The sequence below is a fragment of the Gossypium hirsutum genome, chromosome D02, assembly GCF_007990345.1.
Source record: "Gossypium hirsutum isolate 1008001.06 chromosome D02, Gossypium_hirsutum_v2.1, whole genome shotgun sequence".
Taxonomy (NCBI): Eukaryota; Viridiplantae; Streptophyta; class Magnoliopsida; order Malvales; family Malvaceae; genus Gossypium; species Gossypium hirsutum.
In genome coordinates, this window is record NC_053438.1 from 9,727,550 (window position 1) to 9,752,248 (window position 24,699).

A 24,699-nucleotide genomic window follows, 5' to 3' on the forward strand; every position below is an offset into this window, starting at 1 on the left:
ATACTATAAAATATAATTTAACATAATTATTATTAAATATATTTTAATTAAAATATATAATTTAATAAAATTCTTAATAATCAATATTCTTATATAAATTTACTAAAATCATAATATATGATACTATAAAATATAATTTAACATAATTATTATTAAATATATTTTAATTAAAATATATAATTTAATAAAATTCTTAATAATCAATATTCTTATATAAATTTACTAAAATAATAATATATGATACTTTAAAATATAATTTAACATAATTATTATTAAATATATTTTAATTAAAATATATAATTTAATAAAATTCTTTATAATCAATATTATTATATAAATTTACGAAAATCATAATATATGATACTATAAAATATAACTTAACATAATTATTATTAAATATATTTTAATTAAAATATATAATTTAATAAAATTCTTAATAATCAATATTCTTAATAATCAATATTCTTATAACAAAAATTTAAAGTAATTTCCGACGGCTAAAATGTTAAGACTACAATTGTGATTGTTGTGATTGTTGTTGTATGTGTGACTGATTCAGATTCTATTCTTTGCAAATGAATATGATTTGAATTGTTAGATGCACACTGACACTGCTATTGGAACAGCAAACATGGTTTTTTTACAAACATAAAAGAGTAATTTGATTGAATTCTAGTGCAGAGAATCAAAAGCCCAGATGGAACATTTTGTACTAACTTTTTAAGTACATAAATAAACCTTTAGAATCCTAGGATTAAACGAATATAAAGACAATAAAATTAAACATGGAAGGAGGGATTGTTCAAGGAAATGAATTTAATCTGGTTTCTTCAAGTTGAGACAATTATCTGCTGCTTGACTGAATAACTCCTGAACCTGTTTCAGTTCCTTCACTGGTAAGGAAATAACATACAGATAGTTAGAACTTTAAACTGGGGAGCTTAATTTCTCTAGGTAAAAAAACAACATAGGTTAAAATCTGCTATTAGTCCCTGTACTTTGATTTGCTATTTTAAAATTTTGAAGCGGCAAATAGATTATTGCATTACAAATGCCGTGTCAGCTTGCTATTTTAACATATTATTCAAAATAAAGAAAACCACTTAATAGATTTAATGACTGTCATTTGCTTTAAGATTGAAATTTTGAAACTTGAAAAATGAAATGACTAAAAATGTTCCTGTTAGATAACATGGACTAAATCTACAACTTTTAAGCATAATAAAGGGCTAATAGTAGAATTTAACCAAACAGATTTAATTGCTGTTAAGACTACAATTTCATAATTCGAAAAAGTACATGTACTAAATCCACAACTTAAGCAAAGTACAAAGTCTAATAGCTGAATTTGGCCAAACAACACATATACTAGTAGATCAAAATGAACTGAAAGTTTAAAAGAATGAGAGATGAAACAAACATCCTATGTCTTGCATACAACACAAATGCCAGAATCAAAGCAAACTTAGCCACTGCTCAAACATATGTTGAAATTGAGCAGCCTAACTCACTCTCTTATTTATCTATAAGAAGATGGAAGATGCTTATGTTTGCTACAACACTACTACTCAATGCATATATGGATTCGGGGAATATAACTTTTCAAGGACTTGGAAAAGCAAATCACACCTAAGACAAGTCTACATAAAAAAGAATGTAAAAAGGATGCGGGAAAGGTACCAGCAGCCTCCAGTTGTTTCTGAAGTTCTTGGCCTACAGCATCATTTTCAGCCTAGACAACAGGGGTAAAATGAAAATGAAAACAGAAAATTCCAACAACTAATTTAAAACGAACAACATTATTGAACAAACTATATTACTTGAAGTTCAGCAATCCTTCTAAGTTGAGCAAACCACAATCACAATTTACATGTGAAAACTAGAATAACAGTTAGCTTCCATCAAGATACAGTATTACCAATTAAAAAAAATATCGTCCATATCAATAAATTCATCAAATGGCTTCTGAGTGACATACAGATTAGACGTTCCTTCTACCATTTCCATCAGCAGCACTAGAAAAAGCAATTCTATCTAGCTTTTCAAAAATAACTAAAACTAAAGAATTGAAAGGGCAAGGGAAGGGATCGTAAAATGGATTTCGATTCAATGTGACATGAAAAGTAAACATTGGTTCTAAATAATTATAATGATAGGTTAAGGAACATACTTCCATTGTAGTGGTGAACTCCAACTTTGCACAACATGGCATAATACTCGATCTCCGACTTCCTAAGAGGAGGGCAGTTGTTGGCAATAATAATCAACTTACCTACAACACACAACAAAATAAGTATACATGTCTTCCAATGCTCAATCAACATTATATTAGCAACACAAAGGGAAAAATCGATTTTCAAACAAAATCTGTTTAAACACTATCTCCCAAAATGGAATTCATTCACTTTTAGTTTACTATTCAAAACAAGAAATCAAACCCATCATTTTTCATATAACAAAACAAACTACAAGTGACAGAGATGTTCAAAACAACAACCAGATTGCTCGACATTTCAATATGGGAGAGGAATAAGTTCAATTTTAAAGAAACAATGGAATACCTTTGGAGCTTCTGAGAGATTTGACAACAGTTTTGTAACCCAAAGTGTATTTCCCACTTTCCATAACGAGAGCCAATCTGTTGTTAATGCTCTCATGGGTCTTCTTCTACATCAAAATACCATCATCAACAACATAAAAATGAATTAGCATGTTTTCAGAAAATTTAGGTTAAATATTCAAAAAAAAAGAAGAGAAAACGAGTAAAAGGGTTTTTACGGTCTTCTTGGCTGCAACCATTGTCGTCGGAGGACAGGAGATCTTCGGCGAGAAGGGAACTGGAGGTTTGATTCGCTGGCAGCTTCTGTTGATGTTGGGAGGGAGAGGGTGGGGTGGGGTGGAGAATCGATTTCGGCTTGGGAGGGTAAAAGGGAGACTGATTAGGCAATCTTTAATTTTGGAACATAATAGCAAATCGGCGCTAAAGCAGAGAAAAGTCGAATCCGTCCGCAACGGAATAGGCCCGCATTAGGGCAATGCAGCGAACCAAACAGGGTATTCAGTGGGGCCACGGATTAGGGGTGTAATGGCTAATCCATTACACCCAACCAAACATGGTGTTAGTGTTTGCTAGGTTAAGGTTGAGATTTTGGATCCTTAAATATTCAAGTTTGAATCCCGTCATGCACAATTGCAAATGTGTCTTTCAGTTTAGGGGTGAATCTATAAAATTTTTAGAAAGGGTCAAAATTGAATTATAATTTTTGAGATATCAAATATAGATTTTATCACGTATTAATTTATGATTTTATAATTTTTAAAAGGACTAAATAGATTTTTTTTCGGTTTTAGAAGGGTAAAAGCATAATTTTCTCTATATTAATTTATAATGAACTAGAATTAAAATTTTTTAATTTTAAGTGGCAGGCCCGACGTACCCATGGATCTATTTCAGTCTCATCATATATGTCATGAATGAGTTTTGTCCGAATCCTTTATATTTTTACCTAATTTTTTTTAATTCTTCGTTTTTTTTTATTTTCGATTGATTTTATCTTACGTTGTAGTTACTCAAATATATATTTGTATTACTACTCTATTTATAATAATAAACTTTTCAAAAATTATTTCTATATTCTACCAAGCGGAATATGATATTAGGGTAAAATCAGTAATTTTATATTGAATAGTGGGCATAAAAAAATAAATTAAAAGATTTCAAAATATTAAAACGTAATTATTTTTCTATTTTTAATTATAAAAATAAAAAAAACTTATAAAATTTCAAAAACAATACAAAAGGACTTCAGAGTATATTAATTTTGTGATTTTTTTTATTTCTTTTTACTGTTAAAATTTTGTGCCTGCTGCTGTTGTGGCAGTTAAAATATTTTGACGCCTTCTCTTATTATTATTTTAGTTTATTTTATTTTAATTGTTAATTTTAGGGATAAAAAGTTAGTTTTTGAATTTTGATAATTTTTTAACTCGGTTCCCAATTTTATTTATTTTTTTGTCTTAATAATTTTTTTCAATTTTGGTCCTTATAATAATCTAGCATTTTGATTATGTCACGTCATAATTTAATTTTTTATTAAAAATATATTATTTTATGCGGCAACATGATATAATATTAGAATATAATCACATAAATTAAAATTTAAAAAAATATCTAAACCAAAAAAAAATCAAAAACTAAATTTTAAAAAATCATTAAATTTATGGAATAAATGTTAATTTTATACCTTAATTTTATGTCATTATCATATTTGAAATGATGGGTTTTATTATAATTTTGTATCTTATATTACTTTGAAAGTTATAACATTTGTGATGTGTAATGTCCCAACAATGTTTTATTTTATATTTTGATTTGTTAGATGCAGACATTTTTTCTTCAAGATTTTTTCATTTGTTCTTTGAATTTTCGAATAAATTGATTTTATTCAATTTCGTATCAATATGAAATTTAGTCTTCAATTATTGAGCTTCTACGATTTTTATTTTTCCAGCCTATAATGGTGGAAGACGACCTACCTTTGATTATTCTTCTTATATACCTTGTCTTCATTTAATGTATTAACCCAACGCAAGACATAAATATGTGGCCACATGTTATTATGATTTTCCTTTTTTAAGTTATAGTACTTTGTATGATAAATCGACCAATCAATACATCAATTTAAATTTTGGATTTTTAAATTCAGACAAACTTAATTCAATGAGATCTTTCATTCACATTTTTTCCCAATAGGGTTTTATAAATTTCTTGGACTCCCAAATTTGGAGTAAGATTGAATGTGCCCCTCTTCCGTATATGTACAAATAGAATAACCTATTTATACATAATGGTAAAGGGATCCCCTATGACCATCAATCGTAGAAATAAATAGAAAAAGGAAGAGATATTTTAATTCTTACAAACTTGATCTTGTTACCCTCGGCAACAAACATGTTTGAATCATTTCATCAAGTATGTGTTTGGATAATTCAAAGTTTTGATAATTAGTTCTCTTTCGGTCAAAAACCAACATCAATGAAGACGTGTGGGTGCACTATTTTGCAGTGAGAATTATAACTTTTCATGAATTTTCCATTTCTCACTCAACAACAGAACTTTGAGGTTTTTTTTTTTGAGGATCAACGAATCAAATGATTTTTTTCTTCTAATTTTTGCCTCTATTCTCCCTATGAATCAAACATTATAAGCATTGAATTGAATTAATTCAATAATTAACTCTTACTAACTAACTAGAATAAATCTAGGAGAGAATCCACACATTTACGTAAGGTGTGACTAGAACTTGAGATCTCAAATTCCTCGAGCCTCAAACTTGCAATTGAACCAAGGCCTAAATGGAAAATATTGTTATGAAATTTGGTTTTGATTTTGAGATAAATAAATTATATTTAAAATTATTTTAGTTTAAATTAATTCAGAATAATAATTTTGTTGAGGGATTTTTTACTCTTCTAAGAGAAGTCTAGAAAGTGTCGTTATCTAGGACCACAGACCCTTCAACAAGTTCGTATTGTCTTTGATGGAGATTTTATCTCCCAACTCTAACAAAAACTCAAGTGCCTAAATTGGTAGCCTGTTCACAAAGCAAGAGTGTTGTGTAGAGTTGTATGACCCGAATCCTATCACTTTTTAAAGAAATAAAATATGGTGGCAAAATAAGGGGATCTGTAGGGGCAAAAGGCTGAGGGCCGCACAAGTAAAATCCGTATAAAACTACACTTCTTCTATTTGACATTGATTAGAATAGGGTTTTTCCACCTTTTTATATATGTAGTTGAAACTCCTCTTGTATTATTTGTTTTTCAACATTAATAAATTTCTTATCCTCTACCTGTGTTTTTTTTCCCGACAAGGTTTCCACATAAAATATGTGTTCTTATTTTTTTTGTGATGATTCTATTGCCATTATCGACCTCTATTATAACAAATTGGTATCAGAGCTTTTCGGGTTGCTTGTCTCGATCACAATAATGGAAATAATGAAGTACGATATTTCGTTGTGGCAAGTAAAGATGCAGACAGTTCCTACACAGATGGATTTGGAGGATACCCTACTAGGGTTAGATAAGATACCTTCGTTGTTGGAACTGTCAAGAACTGTCTTTAAATTAGAGTAATTAGTAGGAGTATCAGACCATGTTGATAATGGTAAATTTAAATATTTTTGGGTGTCTTGCGTATGCTCATGTTGATAATGGTAAATTGGAACCTAGATCTATTAAGTGTGTTTTTCTTGGATATAAGGCTGGTGTTTAAGGGTATAAGTTATGGTGTCCTGAAAATAGAAAACTTGTGATTAGCAGAAATGTTGTTTTTGATGAAACTATTATGCTGTCTAACTTATCTCTTAAAGACTCTTCCAATAAAAACCAATAGAAATCAAACACACATGTGAAGCAAGTGGAGCTTCAAATTGATCCAGGATCTACAACAGAGTTTAATATTAAGGTTAGTATAGAAACTTAGAGAAGAGTTACTTCTTTACCACAGTCAGCATCACAATATTTTATTGCCAAGAACAGACCTAAAAGAGAAATTATACCTCTAAAAAGGTTCACCGAGGCTGATCTAGTTGCTTATGCTTTAAATGTGACTAAAGATATAGATGCAAATCAAGAGCCATCTACTTATTCTGAGGCAGTTAGCTGTAAAGATTCAGAAAGTGAATGATTTCCATGCAAGAAGAGATGGAATCACTCCATAAGAATAGAATATGGGACTTAGTGAAGCTTTTTAAGGGTAAAAAGGTTGTTCGTTTTAAATGGGTGTTTAAGAAGAAAAAAAAGGGCTTCAAAAGTTGAAGAACTTAAGTATAAAACAAGACTAGTTGCAAAAAGTTACAGTCAGGTTCCAGGTATTGTGGTCATATATGATTTGGAGCTTGAGCAGTTAAATGTGAAAACAACATTCTTGCATAAAAAACTTGAGAAAGATATTTACATGCAACAACCGGAGAGCTTTATAGTCTCAGAAAAGTAGGAGTATGTTTTCTTGCAGAAAAAGTCCCTTTATGGCTTGAAACAGTCACTTGGACAGTGATACAAGAGGTTTGATTCATTTATGACTACTTATGATTTAAAAAGAAGCAGCTTTGACAGTTTTGTTTATTTTAAGAAAAATTGTGACAGTTCATCTATATATCTGCTCCTTTCTGTTGATGACATGTTCATAACAACCAAAGATAAATGAGAGATAAGAAAAGTCAAAGCCCAGCTTAGTAAAGAATTTGAGATGATAGATTTGGGAGCAATAAATAAGATACTCAGGATGGAAATTCTTAGAGATAGAAAAGCATGTAAACTGTACCTAAGTTAGAAAAGGTACATTGATAAAGTTCTTTGTAGGTTCAATATGCAGAGTGCCAAGGTTGTTAGTACTCCATTAGCAGCACACTTTAGACTTTTATCGGCTTTGTCTCTGCAATCAAATAATGAGATTGACTACATATCACGTGTTTCATATTCTAGTGCAGTGAGATCTCTCATATATGTTATGGTTTCCTCACGTCTAAATTTATCATATGCAGTTAGTAGACACATGACAAATCCCGGTAAAGAACATTGGAAAGCAGTTCAATGGATTTTTAGATACTTACGAAGTACTACTAATGTTTGCTTACAGTTTGGAAGAACTAAATATGGATTCATTGGGTATGTTGATTCTGATTTTGTTGAAAACCTTGAAAAAAAAGATCTCTCATACGGTATGTCTTTACTATTGGGGGTTGCGCAATCAGTTGGAAAGCCATTTTGCAAACCATAGTTGTTTTGTCTACTTCTGAATTTAAGTACATGATGATTACTGGGGCTTATAAAGAAGTTATTTAGTTAAAAGGACTCTTTGGTGAACTCAGTAAAGACCTCTAGATTAGTACAGTGTTTTTTGATAGTCAAAAGTCATATTCCTTACGAAGGATCAAATGTTTCCTGAGAGAACAAAGCACGTTGATGTTCGGTATCATTTTGTGCAAGATATTATTGTTCGTGGTGATATTGTTGTGAGCAAAGTTAGTACTCATGATAATCATATAGATATAATGACTAAGTCACTTACTATAACTAAGTTTAAGCATTGCTTGGACTTGGTTGGTGTTCATTGTTGAAGAATACCCCTTAAAGGGTTTCGTGGAAGAGGTGAAGAACTTGTTCGTTGAGAGTTCATGGTGAAGAACTTATTCGTTGAGAATTTGTGCCAAGGTGGAGATTATTAGAGTTATGTGACCTGAATTCCATCACTTGTTAAAGAAATAAAATACAATGACAAAACCTATAATTTCCCTATGGATAAGTGTATAATCCCATCACACTGGTTTTGGAGAAAAGCTGTTAGCATAATTATTCATGTATTAACAAAGTGTTGCTGAGGCAAAAACGAGGACAATGGGGAAAAGAAGGAAGCCAACAGTGAGCTATTTTCATGTTTCCAGGAGTACTTCTTACATTCTAAGAGACAAAGCTTATTAGGGAAATTTTGATGCACGTAGTGATGAGGGAATGGAATGATAAGCCTTTTTAACCATGTACATTTCACCAAATTCTCGTCTAATTCTTTATCATCCATAAATGGCGCAACACCCAAAAAATGATTCTACACAAACTTCATGTCAATGTCACTAGCTTCAGTTACCACCTGCCCATCAATTGGAAGGGCAATTATTAAAGTGACATCTTGTGGCCTTATAGCTGCTTCCCCGTAGGGAAAATGGAACGTTTGTGTTTCCGGCCACCTTTCCAACAAGGTAGAGAGCAACTCTGGTATCATTTTAAAGGTTTCTATCGTAGAAAAGCTTACATCATTTTGAGCATGAACAACTTGATCTATTTGTTATTTAAAATATTACGAAAATCAATTTTTAATCTCACAAAATCAAAAAAAAAGCATCACAATAAAAAAATAAAAAAAATTGAGTGGAAACTTTTACCATATTGATGACATGGTGAGCTACATATTCTTCAAACATAACCATTTTTCCTAAAAAAATAAAGCAAAAAAATGACAAGTTATTTGGAAAAGTGGGAGAGTCTGAGAGTTCGAGTTTTGTGGAAATAAAAGAGAAAGTGATAAAGAATTTATAGGCAAATACCTCTATAATACCTCTATCCCGTAACCGTCGCTGGAATATGTAAGGGGAATTACAGGACCTTTATTTCAATTCAGAATAGTAAAACATTAAATATTTACTAAATATCATCTCAAACATACCAAATTCATTGTCAATTTCATATAATAATTCCATATCCAAACATATGTTCATATCTCATTTCAATGCCTTATAAAGCATATCAAAAACCTTGTTAAACCATATCAAAATCTTACCAAATTCACAAGTAACACATACCAAACCAAACATTTCCAGCTCAAGCCATATCATATAATTTGATCAAACCCCAAAATTTATACCAACATAAGTGACCATATAATTCAATCAATAAACTAGCTTATATATGTCTTATTTACATTATTTACATAAGATCCAAAATTACTGAATATCGTCTGGATAGTGTGATAGCAAATCTCCAACCTCGTCCAAAATCGAGCTAGCTTTTGAAATCTATAGGACATAAGAAAAGAACGAAGTAAGCATTAAGCTTAGTAAGCCCATATAATGTAAAATTAAACTTATCAATTTAGCATAAAGCATTAAAGCAATTAAAACCAACTCATTTGTCCACAAAGCCTGTTCACATATATGACATTCGTTCGTACGTTATTATAACCTATATTACCATTTCAGTACAATCCAACCAAATTTTTTTTCTTGCCAAATGCATAAGCATATAAAATCATCCATACCATGTAATTCACATAACATTATAGCAATTCATTTCTATTCGTATAAACTGTAATTCATTCATATAACCAGTCGTTCATCCGTATAAACACATATCTTATTCATATGATCATTAACAGTAATTATGCCAGTTAAACTTCGTAGAATATTGATAGATACTCGAGTTATACACACTAAGTGTATTTATCGGTAATCCGTCAATCCATTATCCTTTCCGCTCTTTCGAACCATGAACGAATAAACTCCTCCTGAGCTGATAAACAGTAGGCTCTATTGAGCTGAAACGGTAAGCTCTGACGAGCTGAACAGTAAGCTCATACGAGCTAAAACGGTAAGCTCTAATGAGCTGAAAACAGTAGGCTCTTACAAGCTGAAATATCGGTAAGCTCATACGAGCTGTGGTGAGTCCGCAACAAATGCAGGAGCTCGACGAAATCGGTAACCCTAGTGACATGTCACTCGTATCTAACAACTTCCTACGGTCCAAACAGGACTCAGTAGCTATTCAAATTCATCATTTAAGCATTCAATGATCAATAATTCAATTTCTCAAATCACATATATATATAATCTATTCAATTAAATACATACATTTAAATACTCAATTCGCATACCTTCTCAAATCACATATATATAATCGATTTAATTAAATACATACATTTAAATACTCAATTCGCATACTTTCTCAAATCATATACATATAATCAATTCAATTAAATACATACATTTAATTACTCAATTCGCATACTTTCTCAAATTACATACATATAATCGATTTAATTAAATACATACATTTAAATACTCAATTCGCATACTTTCTCAAATCATATACATACCATCAATTTAATTAAATACATACATTTAATTACTCAATTCGCATACTTTCTCAAATCACATTCATATAATCAATTCAATTAAATATATACATTTAAATACTATTGCAATTGTTTAATAGTTCGATTCTAGCTATACGGACTTACCTCGTATTTGTTCGATACTTTCGTCTACCCGTCTAACTTTCCCCGATCAAGTTCTGATATTTGCTTATCTTGATCTATATAATATCAATTTAATATTTTCAGTAATTATTCAATTCAATTTAGCCCAATTCACAAATATTTGGAAAATTACACATTTGTCCCTATACGTTTAACTACTATGCAATTTAGTCCTTTTCACACAAAATGGCAATTTTACACAATTAAACTAAAACCCATTATAGACGAATTTCACTTAACCCAATAACAGCCCATATTTTCATTTTACTCACATTTCTAACCACCATATTTCTATCTTTTACAAATTAATCTCTTTTTTTTACATTTTTGTCAAAAATCACTTGATAAAACTTGTATATCTAGTAACAACCATCAATATTCTACCATTAAACACCCAAACAACCAAGCATTAAACAATGGCTTAACTCAAAATCATCAATAATTTTAGAATTTAAAGCATGGGTTAGCTAGATTGAGTTGCAATGAGCTCAAAAACGTAGAAATCATTAAAAACGAAATAAAAATGGATCTAAGCTTGGCCGAATGTAAAAGTCCTAACTTTGGCTTTCTAAGCTTCAAAATCGGTGGAGTAAAGATGAACACTCCAAATTTTGTTTTGTTTTTACTTTAATTCTTATATTAATAACCATTTTATCAAATTAACCTTTATTATAAACCATAAAAATAATTTCCACTAAGCCCATATTTGTCCAACCATGCAACTAATGATATATTTACCATGCAAGAACTCATATAATTAATTCCTTAATCATTTAAGCCATTTTACTACTAATAGAACTCATATTTTATCCGTTATGCGATTTAGTCCTTTTTACCGAATTAACCATTTAATCAGTAAAATTTCTTTACGAAATTTTTACACAATAATTCTTTCATGTTGTAAAACTTATTAAAATAATAAAATAAATATTTTTACTCGGTTAAGTGGTCCTGAAACCACTGTTCCGATCAAACTCAAAAACGGGCTGTTACAATCTCAACATCCATAGGTGCTAAATTTTTAGTATTTTTTTAACATTAATTTCATTATGAGTTCTTATCATATCTACTCTTTCTAATACAATGCCTAAAATTACCCATAGCCCCTCTCTAACCCTTAAATAGGAAGGTAATGTGCTTCAGCATACTCGAACTCACGATTTCCTATATTAACAATACTGTCAATATCAATGGACGCTAAATTCCTAATAGTAGGTTGGTGAACAAACAAATAAATATCTTTGCATTAAACAATATGCAAGGCCTTTTTCAATGATTTAATGGAAGATAATATATGAAGTTTTATGTTTGTAAACAGAAAATTATTCCACTTGAGGATAAGCATTTTAATGCACTTGTTCCTTCTCCACAATTATTTTTTTAGGAAACCAATAACATCATGTTTATTTCATATTAATAAGTTTCAAAAAATATTTTAGAGTAATTGATTCTCATATAACATTTATTTTACAATTAAATAAATTTGTACTAATCAAATAATTTTTTTAAGTTTTAATTTAGCACTTAACCTTGAGCCTTCTTATTATTTAATATGGTTTGCATGTTTAATTTTAATTTTATAAATAGTTTATATTGGTTATGTAAATTATATATTGATATTAAATTATTTAAATATAAGTTAAACTTAATCTTTTTTACTTTTTAACATCTAGTCTAAAAATAGACATTTTAACTTATCATAACACTTTTGATAGTAATGTCGGACGCTTCAATTAATAAGGGTGAATACATAGATCTTATATACCATCAGCTAATAATAAAATGACACATCGTCATTGGTGTAAAACAAAAAAATATAGAATGATTCAAAAATAAATATTGATTATAATTATTAAACATAAATAAATATAAAAATATCAATGTGAAACTCAAACCCTAAACTTCAAATCTGAATCTCAAAAATTGAAACCAAAAACTCTAATTAATTTCAAGTTCTTCAACAATTTTTATTTTATTTTACATTGTATCATGAAACTTATACATTAAATATTAATCTAGTTAATAAAAATCACATCTTTTCACCGTAATTTTGAACGGAACTTCTCAAAAAAAAAATTGTAAAACAACTTTTCAACTACCACAACGCAGTACCAACAAGTAAGGCGGTGATAAATTTCTACTTCAATATGCTTCCTTTACTTCAGAATGTCATAAATAATGATTGGTCTTCGTATGAAATTTAAATTTACTTTAAATTTTTTAATTTAAAAATTCTAATCCAATCATTATCATTGTTGGTAATTTCTGTCAAAATTTATAAACTTATTGTATTTATTTTATATCAATCATATACTATGTCATATGAGAACAGCTTAATCATTAAGTTGACAAATTTTAACAGAAAACCCTTACAATTTTAATAATTGAACTGAAATTCTTATATAAAAAAAACTTAATCTTTAACTTTTTAAATGTAAAGACAAAATATCAAATTTTATCAAAAACATAAGGACTATAGCATATTTTAACCATTTCTTTTTCATCATTTTTGGCTGTGAGTAACGGAGAAGCTTGTGGAGGCAAGCTAACATAAATTTTGACTGTCATTAAATATACCACCACTAAAACTATCTATTATTACCATACTTAAATTATCTATAATTCTAATTGGAGGATAAAGACAGAACCCACATTCTCATGAACCGACAACAATATTGATGCAAAAACAACATCCCATTGGTTTACATGTAAAAGGTTTTACAAAAAAAAACACCCCGATGCCTTAATTCGACTTATTTGAGTCTGCCATTTTGGCACGTTTCTTCGTCTGTCGTTTTGGCACGTTTCTTATTGGTTTAAGGGTTTTCGTTTGCAGTTGTGCGGTTGGGGGCTGCTAGTGGCTTGGGTTGCACTTTTGTGTGTAGGGTCATGGAAAATGAGTTGGCTAATCTGGCATTGACAGATGAGGAAGAAGCGGCTTTTGAAGAAGATGAGGCGATTGTGGATCAGAATCTGCATCTCTGTTTGGTGGGTTGTTGCTTGACGGATAGTATTGTTCATTTTCCCTCGCTTCGTAATACTATGGCTGATTTGTGGCACCCAATTAGAGGCATCTGCATATCAGATCTGGGAGACAGACGATTTATCTTTCAATTTTTTCATGAAGTGGATATAAAAAGAGTACTTGCAGGTACGCCATGGTTTTTTAACAATCACCTGTTATTACTTCACAGGATCCAGTCTGGTGAGAATCCTTCATTGGTGCCCTTAATTTTTATTGGGTTTTGGGTTCAAGTTCATGATCTTCCTCCAGGTTTGGTGTCAGAACCAATGGCCAGACAGTTTGGTGATTTTTTGGGTAAGTTTCTAGAATATGATTTGTCTGATCGGTTTGGTAATTCTTCTTCTATCATGCGCATTCGAATCCAATTAAATGTGACTAATCCCTTAAGACGAAGGAAGAAAGTAATGGTTGGGTCTGATAGGATATTTTATGCTCGTTTTCAGTATGAAAAATTAAGCCTTTTTTGTTTTATCTACGGAAAACTTGGGCATGGGGAGAGCTTTTGCCCGGTTCGTACTAGAATGGCACCAGAGAATATAGTGTTTGGTTGGGATCTATCCATTCGAGCGTTCGCGAGAAGGCGATCTGTTGTTCCTAGTCGTTGGCTTCGGGAGGTTAAAGGGGATGATAGGAGTTGGATAGGTTCAGATGGGGATAATCGATCAATTACTGGGACAATGGTGGGCCAAGACCCTATGGATATGATGCTAAATGTTGAAAATGTCCCGCTTCATACTACGGAGGGGAAGAAGCGACAGCGTAGGACTTCTGATTTTGCAGAAAAAGATTTATCGGCTGGCTCTGTTGGACAGAGCAGCCGAGCGCCATGCAGTTACTAAGTTGGAACGTCCGAGGCTTGGGGAGGCCTCGGCTCCGAAATAAATTACGAGCCTTAAATCCTCGAGTTTTGTTTCTTATTGAAACAAAGCTTAGTTCGAAGAAAATGGAGAAGGTGCGGTTGAAGTGTGGGTATTTTAATGGAATTGATATTGGGGCTGTGGGTTCGAAGGGTGGTTTGTCGTTAGGTTGGACGGGTAATGACCTTGTTTCGATTAGAAGTTATTCTCCCTTTCATGTGGATGCGATGATTCGTGATCCTGATAACGGGATGGAATGGAGGTTCACAGGATTTTATGGTTGTCCTGATGTAAGGTATAGACGGAATTCGTGGGATCTATTGCGTAAATTGGAACATGATCAATCCTCGCCATGGGTGGTAATAGGTGATTTCAACGAGATATTAAGTTCCTTTGAGAAAAAAGGTGGACGGCTTCGATCGGCAAGTCAAATGGCTGAATTTCGATCGGCTTTGGAGGATTGTTCACTTTATGATATGGGTTACACTGGCAGATGGTTTACATGGGAAAGGGGGCGGGTTTTATCCTCAAATTTGCGAGAACGCCTGGATAGAAGTGTTGCTAATCCGGATTGGTTGTCTTTTTTCCTGGATTTTTCTTTGGATCACTTGAACCATTCTTTTTCTGATCATTGCCCATTATTACTAAATACCATGGGTAGGGTGCGCCAACAGGCTCATAGATCGACTTTTCCCCTTCGTTTTAAGGCTAAATGGTGCTTAGAAAATGATTTTAAGGAAGTCGTTCAAAGGGGTTGGACTGGTTATCAGGGTAACCTGTCGCTTAAACTGATGCATCTTGGGAAGATGTTCCATAATTGGAGTCGCTCACGGTGTCATGAGCAAAAGGGGTATAAATTGGATTTGAAAAAACGACTTTCAGAGCTGTTAGAAAAAGATCCCACTGATGATATATTGGGTGAGATTTTGGAAGTACAGCTTGGTTTGAACTTTGAAGCAGATAAAGATGAGGTGTATTGGGCTCAGCGTGCACGTCTAAATTGGCTCAACTATGGTGATCGAAACTCATCCTTTTTTCATAAGGTGGCAGTAGCTCGTCATAATCGCAACCGTGTCAATGGTTTGGAAGATGATATGGGTCGGTGGATCACGGAGACAGAGGATATGTTGAGAGTTGCTGTGATGTATTTTGAAAATCTCTTTACAGCTTCGGAGGTGGGAGGAGATGACCGAGTACTTGGACTGGTTGAAAAACGAATATCTAGGAATATGAATGACAAACTCCTGCAACCATTCACTAAAGATGATATTTGGCTAGCAGTAAAATCTATGGCGCCTTTGAAGGCTCCTGGACCTGATGGGTTTTCGGCTTTGTTTTTTCAGAGGTATTGGCATATTGTTGGGGATAAGGTTGCTTTATTCTGCCTGGAGGTCTTGAATGGGAAAAGGGAGTTGAGAGAGATTAATAAGACGCACATCATTCTAATCCCTAAAGTTGATAAACCTAAGAACCTTTCTCACTTCCGTCCCATTAGCTTATGTAATGTGCTCTACAATATTATTGCTACAGCTATCGTTGCACGCATGAGGCCTTTCTTAGGATTTTGTATTGACGAAGCCCAAGGTGCTTTTATCCCTGGCAGGCAAATCTCTGATAATACCCTTATTGCTTATGAGGTTGTTCATTCTCTAAAAATGAAGAGGAAGGGTAAACATGGGAACTTTGCCCTCAAGCTAAATCTTAGCAAGGCCTATGATCGGGTGGAGTGGGACTTCTTGGCCGGAATGTTGTCTAGGTTGGGTTTCCATCAGGATTGGTTAATTATTATCATGCGTTGTGTTTGCTCGGTCAATTATACGGTGGATATCAATGGTGAAGTTAGTGAGAGTTTTAGTCCGTCTAGAGGACTAAGGCAAGGGGATCCCCTTAGTCCCTATCTTTTCCTTCTTTGTGCAGAAGGGCTCTCTTGTTTGTTGAAGGAGGCGAAGATTAAAAATGAATTGAAGGGTGTTCCGATTGGTAGGGAAAAATTTTCGATATCTCATTTGCTGTTTGCAGACGATTGTATCATTTTTGGTGATGCCACGGTTGAGGGTGCTTGTTCTGTCTATAATATATTAAAGGAGTATGAGTTAGCTTCGGGGCAAAAAATTAACTTGGGAAAATCTTTAATTTATTTTGGTGCGAATGTAAGAGAGGAACTCTGTGCTGAGATTTGTGATACCTTGGGAGTTAGTTGGGCTTCGAATCCGGATAAGTACTTGGGCCTTCCAATGATGGTGGGGAGGAAAAAGAAATGGGCTTTCTCCAACTTTGTTGACAGGTTTCGAAAGCGTATTGCGGGATGGAGTATTAGGTATCTTTCGATGGGTGGGAAAGAAGTGTTTATTAAGGCGGTTCTTCAAGCGCTTCTGGTTTATGTTATGCAATGTTTTGAGTTACCTAAAACTTTTTGTCATCAGCTCGAAGGTATTTTAAAGAAGTTTTGGTGGGCCAATAATAAGACTTCCAAGGGTATTAATTGGAGTACGTGGCATGCGCTTTGTTTACCTAAGGCTTATGGTGGGATGGGTTTCCGAGATCTTCATCTGTTTAACAAAGCGCTGTTAGCTAAGCAAGTTTGGCGAATTTTTTCTCAGCCCGATTGTCTTCTTTCAAGAGTTTTTAAAGCCCGTTACTTTCCTTTTTCAGATATTTTTTCAGCCAAAGTGGGGTCTTACCCTTCATTTACCTGGAGAAGTATTTGTAGTGCCAGGGATGTGTTCGATGATGGGTTGCTGTGGCGGATCGGCAGCGGTGCGAGGGTGAATATTTGGAATGATCCGTGGATACCGGGCTCTGGGAATGGTCGACTGTTAGTTCATTCTATGGATATTCAATGGATCACGGTGGAGCAACTTATAACTGCAGAGACTCGTACCTGGAATAAAGAGGTCCTTTATCGACTTTTTGGTGTTGAACAGGCTGAGCGTATCATCACTATCCCCATTGCTGGGTGTGGGTCTTCTGATTTGCAAGTTTGGAGGCATGACGCTTCTGGGGAATACTCAGTTAAGAGTGGATATAGGTTCTTGATTACAAGTATGATCAATCAGACAGTATCTGAGAGTTACAGTAAAATTTTTACATCAATTTGGGATCTTCAGATCCCTGCTAAAAATAAAATCCATCTTTGGCGTCTTCTTAAGAACTATGTGCCGCATTTCATGAACTTGGTGAAAAGGCGATTACGAGCAGATCCGGTGTGCCCTCTGTGCAAATCAGAGCCGGAGGATTCTCACCATTTATTATGGCAATGCAATGTCCTGCAGCAGCTGTGGTCTCTTTTGAAATTCTCAATGGGTTCTGGTGTATTTACCTCGGATGGAACAACAAACTTTGTCAGTGCCTTTCTAGCAATGAACATGAATGAAAAGAAACTTTGTGCTATTTCGTTATAGGCCTTTTGGTACAAGAGAAATAAACTAGTCAATGAGGGTTTAAAATTTGAGCTCCATGATTTGGTTGGTTTTATCCAGAGCTATTATCAGGATTTAAGTTTTGTTAAAGCTAAAGATTTGACTGGTGGTATGAGAAGGAATGAGCTGTGGAGACCTCCTATGGCCGGGGTTATAAAGCTGAATTTTGATGCCTCGTTTGCAAGTAGGTCTAATAGTTCTGTTTCAGCGGTGCTTGCAAGGGATTCTGAGGGTCTAATCATGGGTGCATGTACGTACCCGATGGTGGATATTGCAGATGCTTTTGTGGCCGAAGCGAGAGCTTGTGAGAGGGCTATCTATTTTGCTCTGGACATGGGTTTTAGGAAGGTAGTTTTAGAAGGCGACTCGCTAACAGTTATAAAGAAATTAGTCTCAAACAGCACTGATAGATCTGTTCTCTGTTTTATTTCTCAACATATTCTAAGTCTGGCAGGAGCTTTTGAAAAGATCACTTACAATTTTATACCCAGGGAGGCGAACAGAGCGGTGCATGAGCTGGCGATGGTAGGCCGGAAACAAAAAGCGCCTTGCTTTTGGGTTGAGGAGGCACCTGCAAAGGTTGTCGAGGTAGCGGAGTTAGACCGCCATGAATGGGCTCGTCGGGGCTGCTTTGGGAGTGGGTTTTGATGCTTGGAGAAGGTTCTAAGAATCTCCGGTTTTGCATTCAAAGCTATTAGTTTTCCGATATTGGGAGTTTAAGTTGCTGATTTTCTTGGAAGTTTGCTGGTATTCTTTTGGGTTTGTTTTATTTCTGGTTTTACTGCTTGTTTTGTTTTTGACGATTTGTTTCTTTTTGCTGTCGTTTTGGTTTTGTTGATGGGTTTAATGAATGCCAGCTTTTTTACAAAAAAAAAAGTTTTACAAAAAATATTTTATGCATTTGTCTGTGTTTGTATCACAAAAATCAGTTTGGTCAACGGAAAATAATTTACATATCAACGTAAAATAAGTCATTTTTCCTCAAGAAAAAAGCTCCTCTATAAGTAATCTTATTTTTATATAAAAATTACATTAAATCATGTTTAATATTATTATATTGATAATAATTTTTATTTTTATTTTTAAAAATATTTAAAATTATTAAAATATTAATATAAAATATTATATTCTTCAATATTATTAAAAATACCTATTCGATTATTTATATTTAGTCATATATAAATTATTAATATAATTAATATGATTTATTATTTTAATAAATTATTTAATATTTCAATTTTATTTTAATAATAAATTCTAAAAATAATAATTTTAAATAACATTCTTCACATATTATCGAAAATATTTAATATTAATCTTTTAATAATAAATATTTATTACAATTATAAATATATTAATAATAAATATCTTGTAGTATAAAGGTTAAAATATGTTATAAATCTATGTACTCTCACAAATTTATAATTTAGTCTTTGTATTTTTAACTTTAAAAATTTAGTGACTCCACTATTTAGATTTGAAAATCAAATTCAATTTTTGATATTGTTTTCTTTTTTTTATCAATTTTGTTGATGTCACATTTTTAAATAAAAAAAAACTTACTTGATAGCCATATAACTAAAAAATGACATTGTAATGAACCTCAATTTAAAAAAACATTCTTAATATATACAAAGTCAATGTAAAATATAAATTTATATATATATAATAAACTTAATTAAATAATGAAAAGACAAAGAAAATCTCAAATGCATGTTTCACCGAAAGTAGTTTTTATGAAATGTTTTTAAGAAATCTATAAAAACAACAGAAAATATTTTACACAGATTCATCCAAACACCAGAAAATATTAACTTTTACATGAAAATAAATCATTTTCAGTGAAATAAACAGACCATAATTAAAATATTGATTTTGTAGTTCTATGCGGAGGTTGAATGTAAAAATAAAAAATTTGAGACAGATGTCTTAGAAAACAATTTCATTGGAACCGTGTAGCTTTTAACTTTTCATTGTGTCAATAACTACATTAACATCCATACTCTTAATGACGACTAACGACAAAAACTAAAACTACATTGCATTTATCATTTATGCAAGCTGATAAAAGAATCAAGTGCATGTAAGCTGAACAAAAAATGAATCAAGTAAACGTAAAAACATGAAAAGAGTCTTAATCTTACATTTAGGTGCAATGGCAACGTAAAGGAATTGATGTATTCGCCGGTTTTCTTTTCCCTCGAACAATGGCTTCCTTAATCGCTGGTAATTTTTGATGAACCTTTCTCCAAATGTGGTTTACGGCACCATCGGGAGGGATTGGTCCGATACCATCAGGATGGCCATTATCATACACAAACACAGGCTGAACCTTAGCCATGGTTTGACGGAATTCATTCTTAAGTTTTTCAGAAATGCTTCTAAGATGAGAAACAAGCCAATTCGGTCTCAATGCATCACTCACTGCTACGAAAACTGAGAATGTAGAGTAATCCACCATCCCTTCAAAGGGAAGCTCAACATTGTCACTGACAATCACGGGTATACAAAGGCTTTGGATTGCATCGAAAAGTCGGCATGAAGTGGGAGTATCACCGGCTGGGTGCAAGCAGAACTCACATGATCTCATCCCCTTAATTGACTGCTCTCTTCCAGTGGCATTTGGGAACCCTTCTTCCATGATGACTCCTGGTTCATTAACCAACAAGTCCCATAATTTTTCTCGAACCAAGCCACCCTGAAAATTTTAATAACATCACCAACACAGTAAGAGTTTGAGATAAAGCCCAACATGAACCCCTCAACAACTCAAAAAATGAAGCTCAAAGTTGAATTGTATCCATTCAAGAGAGAAAATAATGTCATCGATCCTTCATTTATAGGATGATATACTTGCAAACCACATAGTGCAGCTAGATTCAAAGTTGAGTTGTTTGATACTAACCCGGTGCCTATGTTTAGCTCCCTTAAAATAAAGGAGGGTGTGTCGTTTCTGGTTTTCCGACAGCTGCAACCTAGGAAGCAGATGGGTATATGGAACAATCACATCTTTAAGCAATGAAACTTGGGTGTGACGTATCGTGTCTGATGAGATTCCACCAGATGATTTTGTATCAAGCCTATACCACCCACCAAAATCCACAACTAGTAGAACAGCCGGGGCTATCTCCTCTCTGAAATGCCACATTGCAACAGGGTCTGTCAAAGAATACTTCAAGGTTTAACATAACCTGACAACCCAGAAACTAAATCATAAGCTGTAAAGTATGCAAATTAAGTTCCCACTTCCTTCTTTCTTTTGGCACTGATGGTAAAATATCAATAAATGCAGTATATTCTTAAAAGAACAGCTGATACCAAGGGCTTGACATATTTAAGTATACATGATCCTAAGAAAATAGTTTCAAAGTGAAGAGTTAACAGAAACACAGTAAGGAAGGATTCATTTAAAGGAATATATTTATATATATATAGTAAAAAAGCAACAACTAAACATCCTAAATAACTAGATCCCAATAGCATTCCGAAAAAGCTAAATGGGGTAAGCAATAAGCAAATGAATTTCAATACACACAAAATTAGGCACATTACCAGTGAGAACAAAAACATGGTCTCGTCCACCCGATCGTTTCCAAGCATCAGTATTCCTCACAAAATCCAGCACTTTCTTTTGCCTCAAGTAATCCCCATTCCCAGCTTTCTTCTTAAACGCGCCGCTTCCAGATCCCAACTCCATCTCAGCACTCAGGGTAGCAAAAAAGGGAACAAAAACAACATCAGCCTCGTTAACATCAAAAACCCTTTTAGCAAAAGAAGCCGTCCTCATTCCTTGAGGGGTTTCCAAGTCACCCATGATCCAGTACTCCGCACTGTATTGCTTGATCAATGGATTCTCGGGATAAGGAGGGTATCTGACGGGTTTGGAGAAATGGGTAGTTGAGATCTGATGGTCAGGATCGGAAGGGATCCGAGAATCAGGGTGATTAGAATCCCAGTACTGTTGGAGTAAGCCATAGTTGAGGGATCTGGGAAGGTTGGCTACGTAGACCTTGATGGAGTTTTGGGAGGAAAGGAAGGAGGTTTGGGGAAGGGAATTTGTGGGTTCAGTAACAGGGGAAGTGAAGAAGAAAAAGAAGATGAAGAAAGAAAGGGAAAGAAGGACAGTGAATGTGAGAAACAGAGATTTTGCCGTTTTTGTTGCTGTGCTACCTTTGATTGCCATTTTTATTGGGCTTTTTTGCTTTGCTCTTTATTTTCCTTCTAAGTTCTGCGTTTCATTCGATTTGAATTTGGAGGTTTGAATGTGAAACCGATTAAAATTTGAAGTCGGTGCTTACAAGTTGGAATGGTGAGTGCACCAAAGGGTATTTCGGTCAGACTATGAGTAGTTGCTTGTTTGGAAAGAAAGTCTTAGGTAGAGACTGGAGACAAGTTTTCCCGGAAAAAATATATATACTAAAACAAGCAATGATCTTCCCCCACGGGATATGCCTAAGGTCACCTGGACTCTCAAATAAAATTTGATAAATTACAGTGACAATCACTTAACTTTGGATTAGTTGGCAAAACAGTCACCTTAGTTTTATTTTAGTCACTCACTTTTAGAAAAGTGACAAAACAAGTGACATGGCAAATGACAACGTGTTTGGTGTCAAAAAATCCTCTACTAGTCGGTTACCACCAATTTAACAACCCTATCAGTACCAATTTAGAGTTTAAAAAGAGAAAAAGAAAGAGAAGAGAAAAAAATAGAGATGCCTCCAGTTTTCAAATCAATCTCATACTGCATCTCTGCAGTTACTCAGGCATGGCTGTTGCAGCTTTAAACCAGGATGTTGTTGCTTTGGGGGCCACAGTAATACAAGGAGAAAGCAATTTACCCAAGCTTCTCCTCACTTCTGATCATGGCAAGTAATGTTCAAATCTTCAAATTTTCAATAAATGACCCAATTTTTGCAAGATTTTCTTTTCTGGGTCTTTTTCAAATTTATTCAACTCCCTTGTTAGTTCAATCGATGGGTTAATTTTTTTTCTTTTTCACTGATTCAGGTCTGGAAGAAATTTTATCTGTTTTTGTTTTTGAGTGTTTTAGTGAAGCTGAGATTTATCTATTTAGTGGTTGCATTACATCTTGGAAAGACATGGTGTTTCAATGGTGGAAGGTTACAGGGGAAGAGAGCCAAGAAGAAGAAGAAGAGCAAAGACATGGTGTTTCAATGGCAAAGAATCAGACCCCGCCAAATTAAGCAAAGAAGACTTTTTTTTTTTACAGTCTCTTCTTCTTCTCCTCCTCTGTTATTAAGGTTTTTTTTTTCAATTTCTTCTTAAATTGGGTAGGTTTCCATGTGGACATCCAACGTGGCAAGTTAACAGCCCACATTAGCAGTTAACTTGCCACATCAGCGGTCCCATTAAGACACTAACGAAAACTGTTAATCAGTGACTGTTTTGTCACTTTTTTATAACGTTAGTGACTATTTTGTTATTTTTCAAAAGTTAAGTGACTGAAATGAAACCTAGGTGACTATTTTGTTAGCTACCCCAATGTTGAGTGGCTGTTGGTGTAATTTACCCTAAAATATTTTGAGTTATTTAAAATGATAGTTTTATTTTGTTATTTTAATTTAATCTGGAACGTAAAATGAAATTTGAGTAACAGTACGAAGAAGTATTGTATTTAAGGGTGGATTGTATTTTTGTCTTCTATTAAAAATATGTAAATTAATTTTTATATAATTTAAATGTGTAAATTATTCTTTCCGTGTTTATGCGAACATGTTGAAAATTATTTTTTATGGGTAAATTATAAAAATAGTTACCTAATTATGCTTTTCATTCTATTTTGATTATACAACTATCAATTTTTTCAATTTAGTTACTAAACTTTTAGAAATTAAATATTTTTGTCACTCTAAGCTGATGTCGTTTTTTTATTAGCCTAGTAACAAAATTAGTCCTCTAATATTAACACATTCTATTAATTTGATCTTAAATATAAAAAATTCAATAAATTTAGCCCCCAATATTTATAAAATCTATCAATTTAGTCCTAACTCTAAAAATTAAAAATATATATTTTTAAAAAAATCATTTTTAGCCCTGTATAACCTATCAACTAACCTATGTGAAATATTAAAATAATAAAAATAGTACCATCTTTCTAGAAGTTCTCATGGCTTGGATCAGGCCGACTTTAGGCTAGACTCATGCAAGATATCTAGACCAATTTTTCAAGTTTAGGCCCAACTTGGCCGAAAAATGGGTTTACTTTTTGCTCAAGCTCGACCTAATTGAAGAAAGGTAAACCTAGACCCAGCCCGACCATATTTGATTTTTTTAGATTAGTTTTTTTATTTAAAAATATTTTCTAAAAAAATATAATACACTAAATGCACTAAAAAGCGCTAAAATAGAAGTTTTCTAACATTAAAAATACATTAAAAAGTACTTATATTAAAAAACACTACCATAAATATAATAAATGTTTTATTATATTAAAAAATATATAATAAATATTTTGTTATATTAAATACATTTTTTAAAATTTTATATTTTGGGTTGGTTATTTAGTTGGATAAGGTTTTTTTTTAGGCTTTGGGCAATGGGTTTAACTTTTATTGGGTTAGT

General features: G+C 32.8%; 3 protein-coding genes across 6 annotated transcripts; 1 reads left to right on the forward strand and 2 right to left on the reverse strand.

The window, feature by feature from the left end:
• Positions 1-582: 582 nt before the first annotated feature.
• LOC107910485 (60S ribosomal protein L30) lies at positions 583-3,126 on the reverse strand. Of its 2 annotated transcripts, XM_041088399.1 has the most exons (5): positions 2,779-3,123; positions 2,562-2,667; positions 2,171-2,272; positions 1,681-1,732; positions 811-893 (listed from the first exon to the last, which is right to left on the reverse strand). In XM_041088399.1, the coding sequence occupies exons 1-4, from the start codon at positions 2,797-2,799 to the stop codon at positions 1,728-1,730; spliced, it is 234 nt and encodes a 77-aa protein (XP_040944333.1). In that variant the 5' UTR covers positions 2,800-3,123; the 3' UTR covers positions 811-893; positions 1,681-1,727. The 2 variants fall into 2 exon arrangements, with proteins under 2 accessions (XP_040944332.1, XP_040944333.1); XM_041088398.1 differs by lacking the exon at positions 1,681-1,732 and having other exon boundaries at positions 583-893; positions 2,779-3,126.
• Positions 3,127-17,687: 14,561 nt separating this feature from the next.
• On the reverse strand, positions 17,688-22,496 carry LOC107910483 (probable arabinosyltransferase ARAD1). Of its 3 annotated transcripts, none has more exons than XR_005910172.1 (5): positions 21,664-22,496; positions 21,017-21,270; positions 20,256-20,809; positions 18,589-18,682; positions 17,688-17,998 (listed from the first exon to the last, which is right to left on the reverse strand). XR_005910172.1 is itself a non-coding variant. In XM_016838338.2 (4 exons), the coding sequence occupies exons 1-3, from the start codon at positions 22,292-22,294 to the stop codon at positions 20,258-20,260; spliced, it is 1,437 nt and encodes a 478-aa protein (XP_016693827.1). In that variant the 5' UTR covers positions 22,295-22,496; the 3' UTR covers positions 17,688-18,682; positions 20,256-20,257. The 3 variants fall into 3 exon arrangements, 1 of the variants encoding a protein (XP_016693827.1); XR_005910171.1 differs by having other exon boundaries at positions 17,688-18,011; XM_016838338.2 differs by having other exon boundaries at positions 17,688-18,682.
• LOC121214600 (uncharacterized) lies at positions 18,223-18,759 on the forward strand. The gene has a single exon (XM_041088401.1). It carries the CDS (start codon positions 18,223-18,225, stop codon positions 18,757-18,759), a length of 537 nt encoding a protein of 178 aa, XP_040944335.1.
• Positions 22,497-24,699: the final 2,203 nt, after the last annotated feature.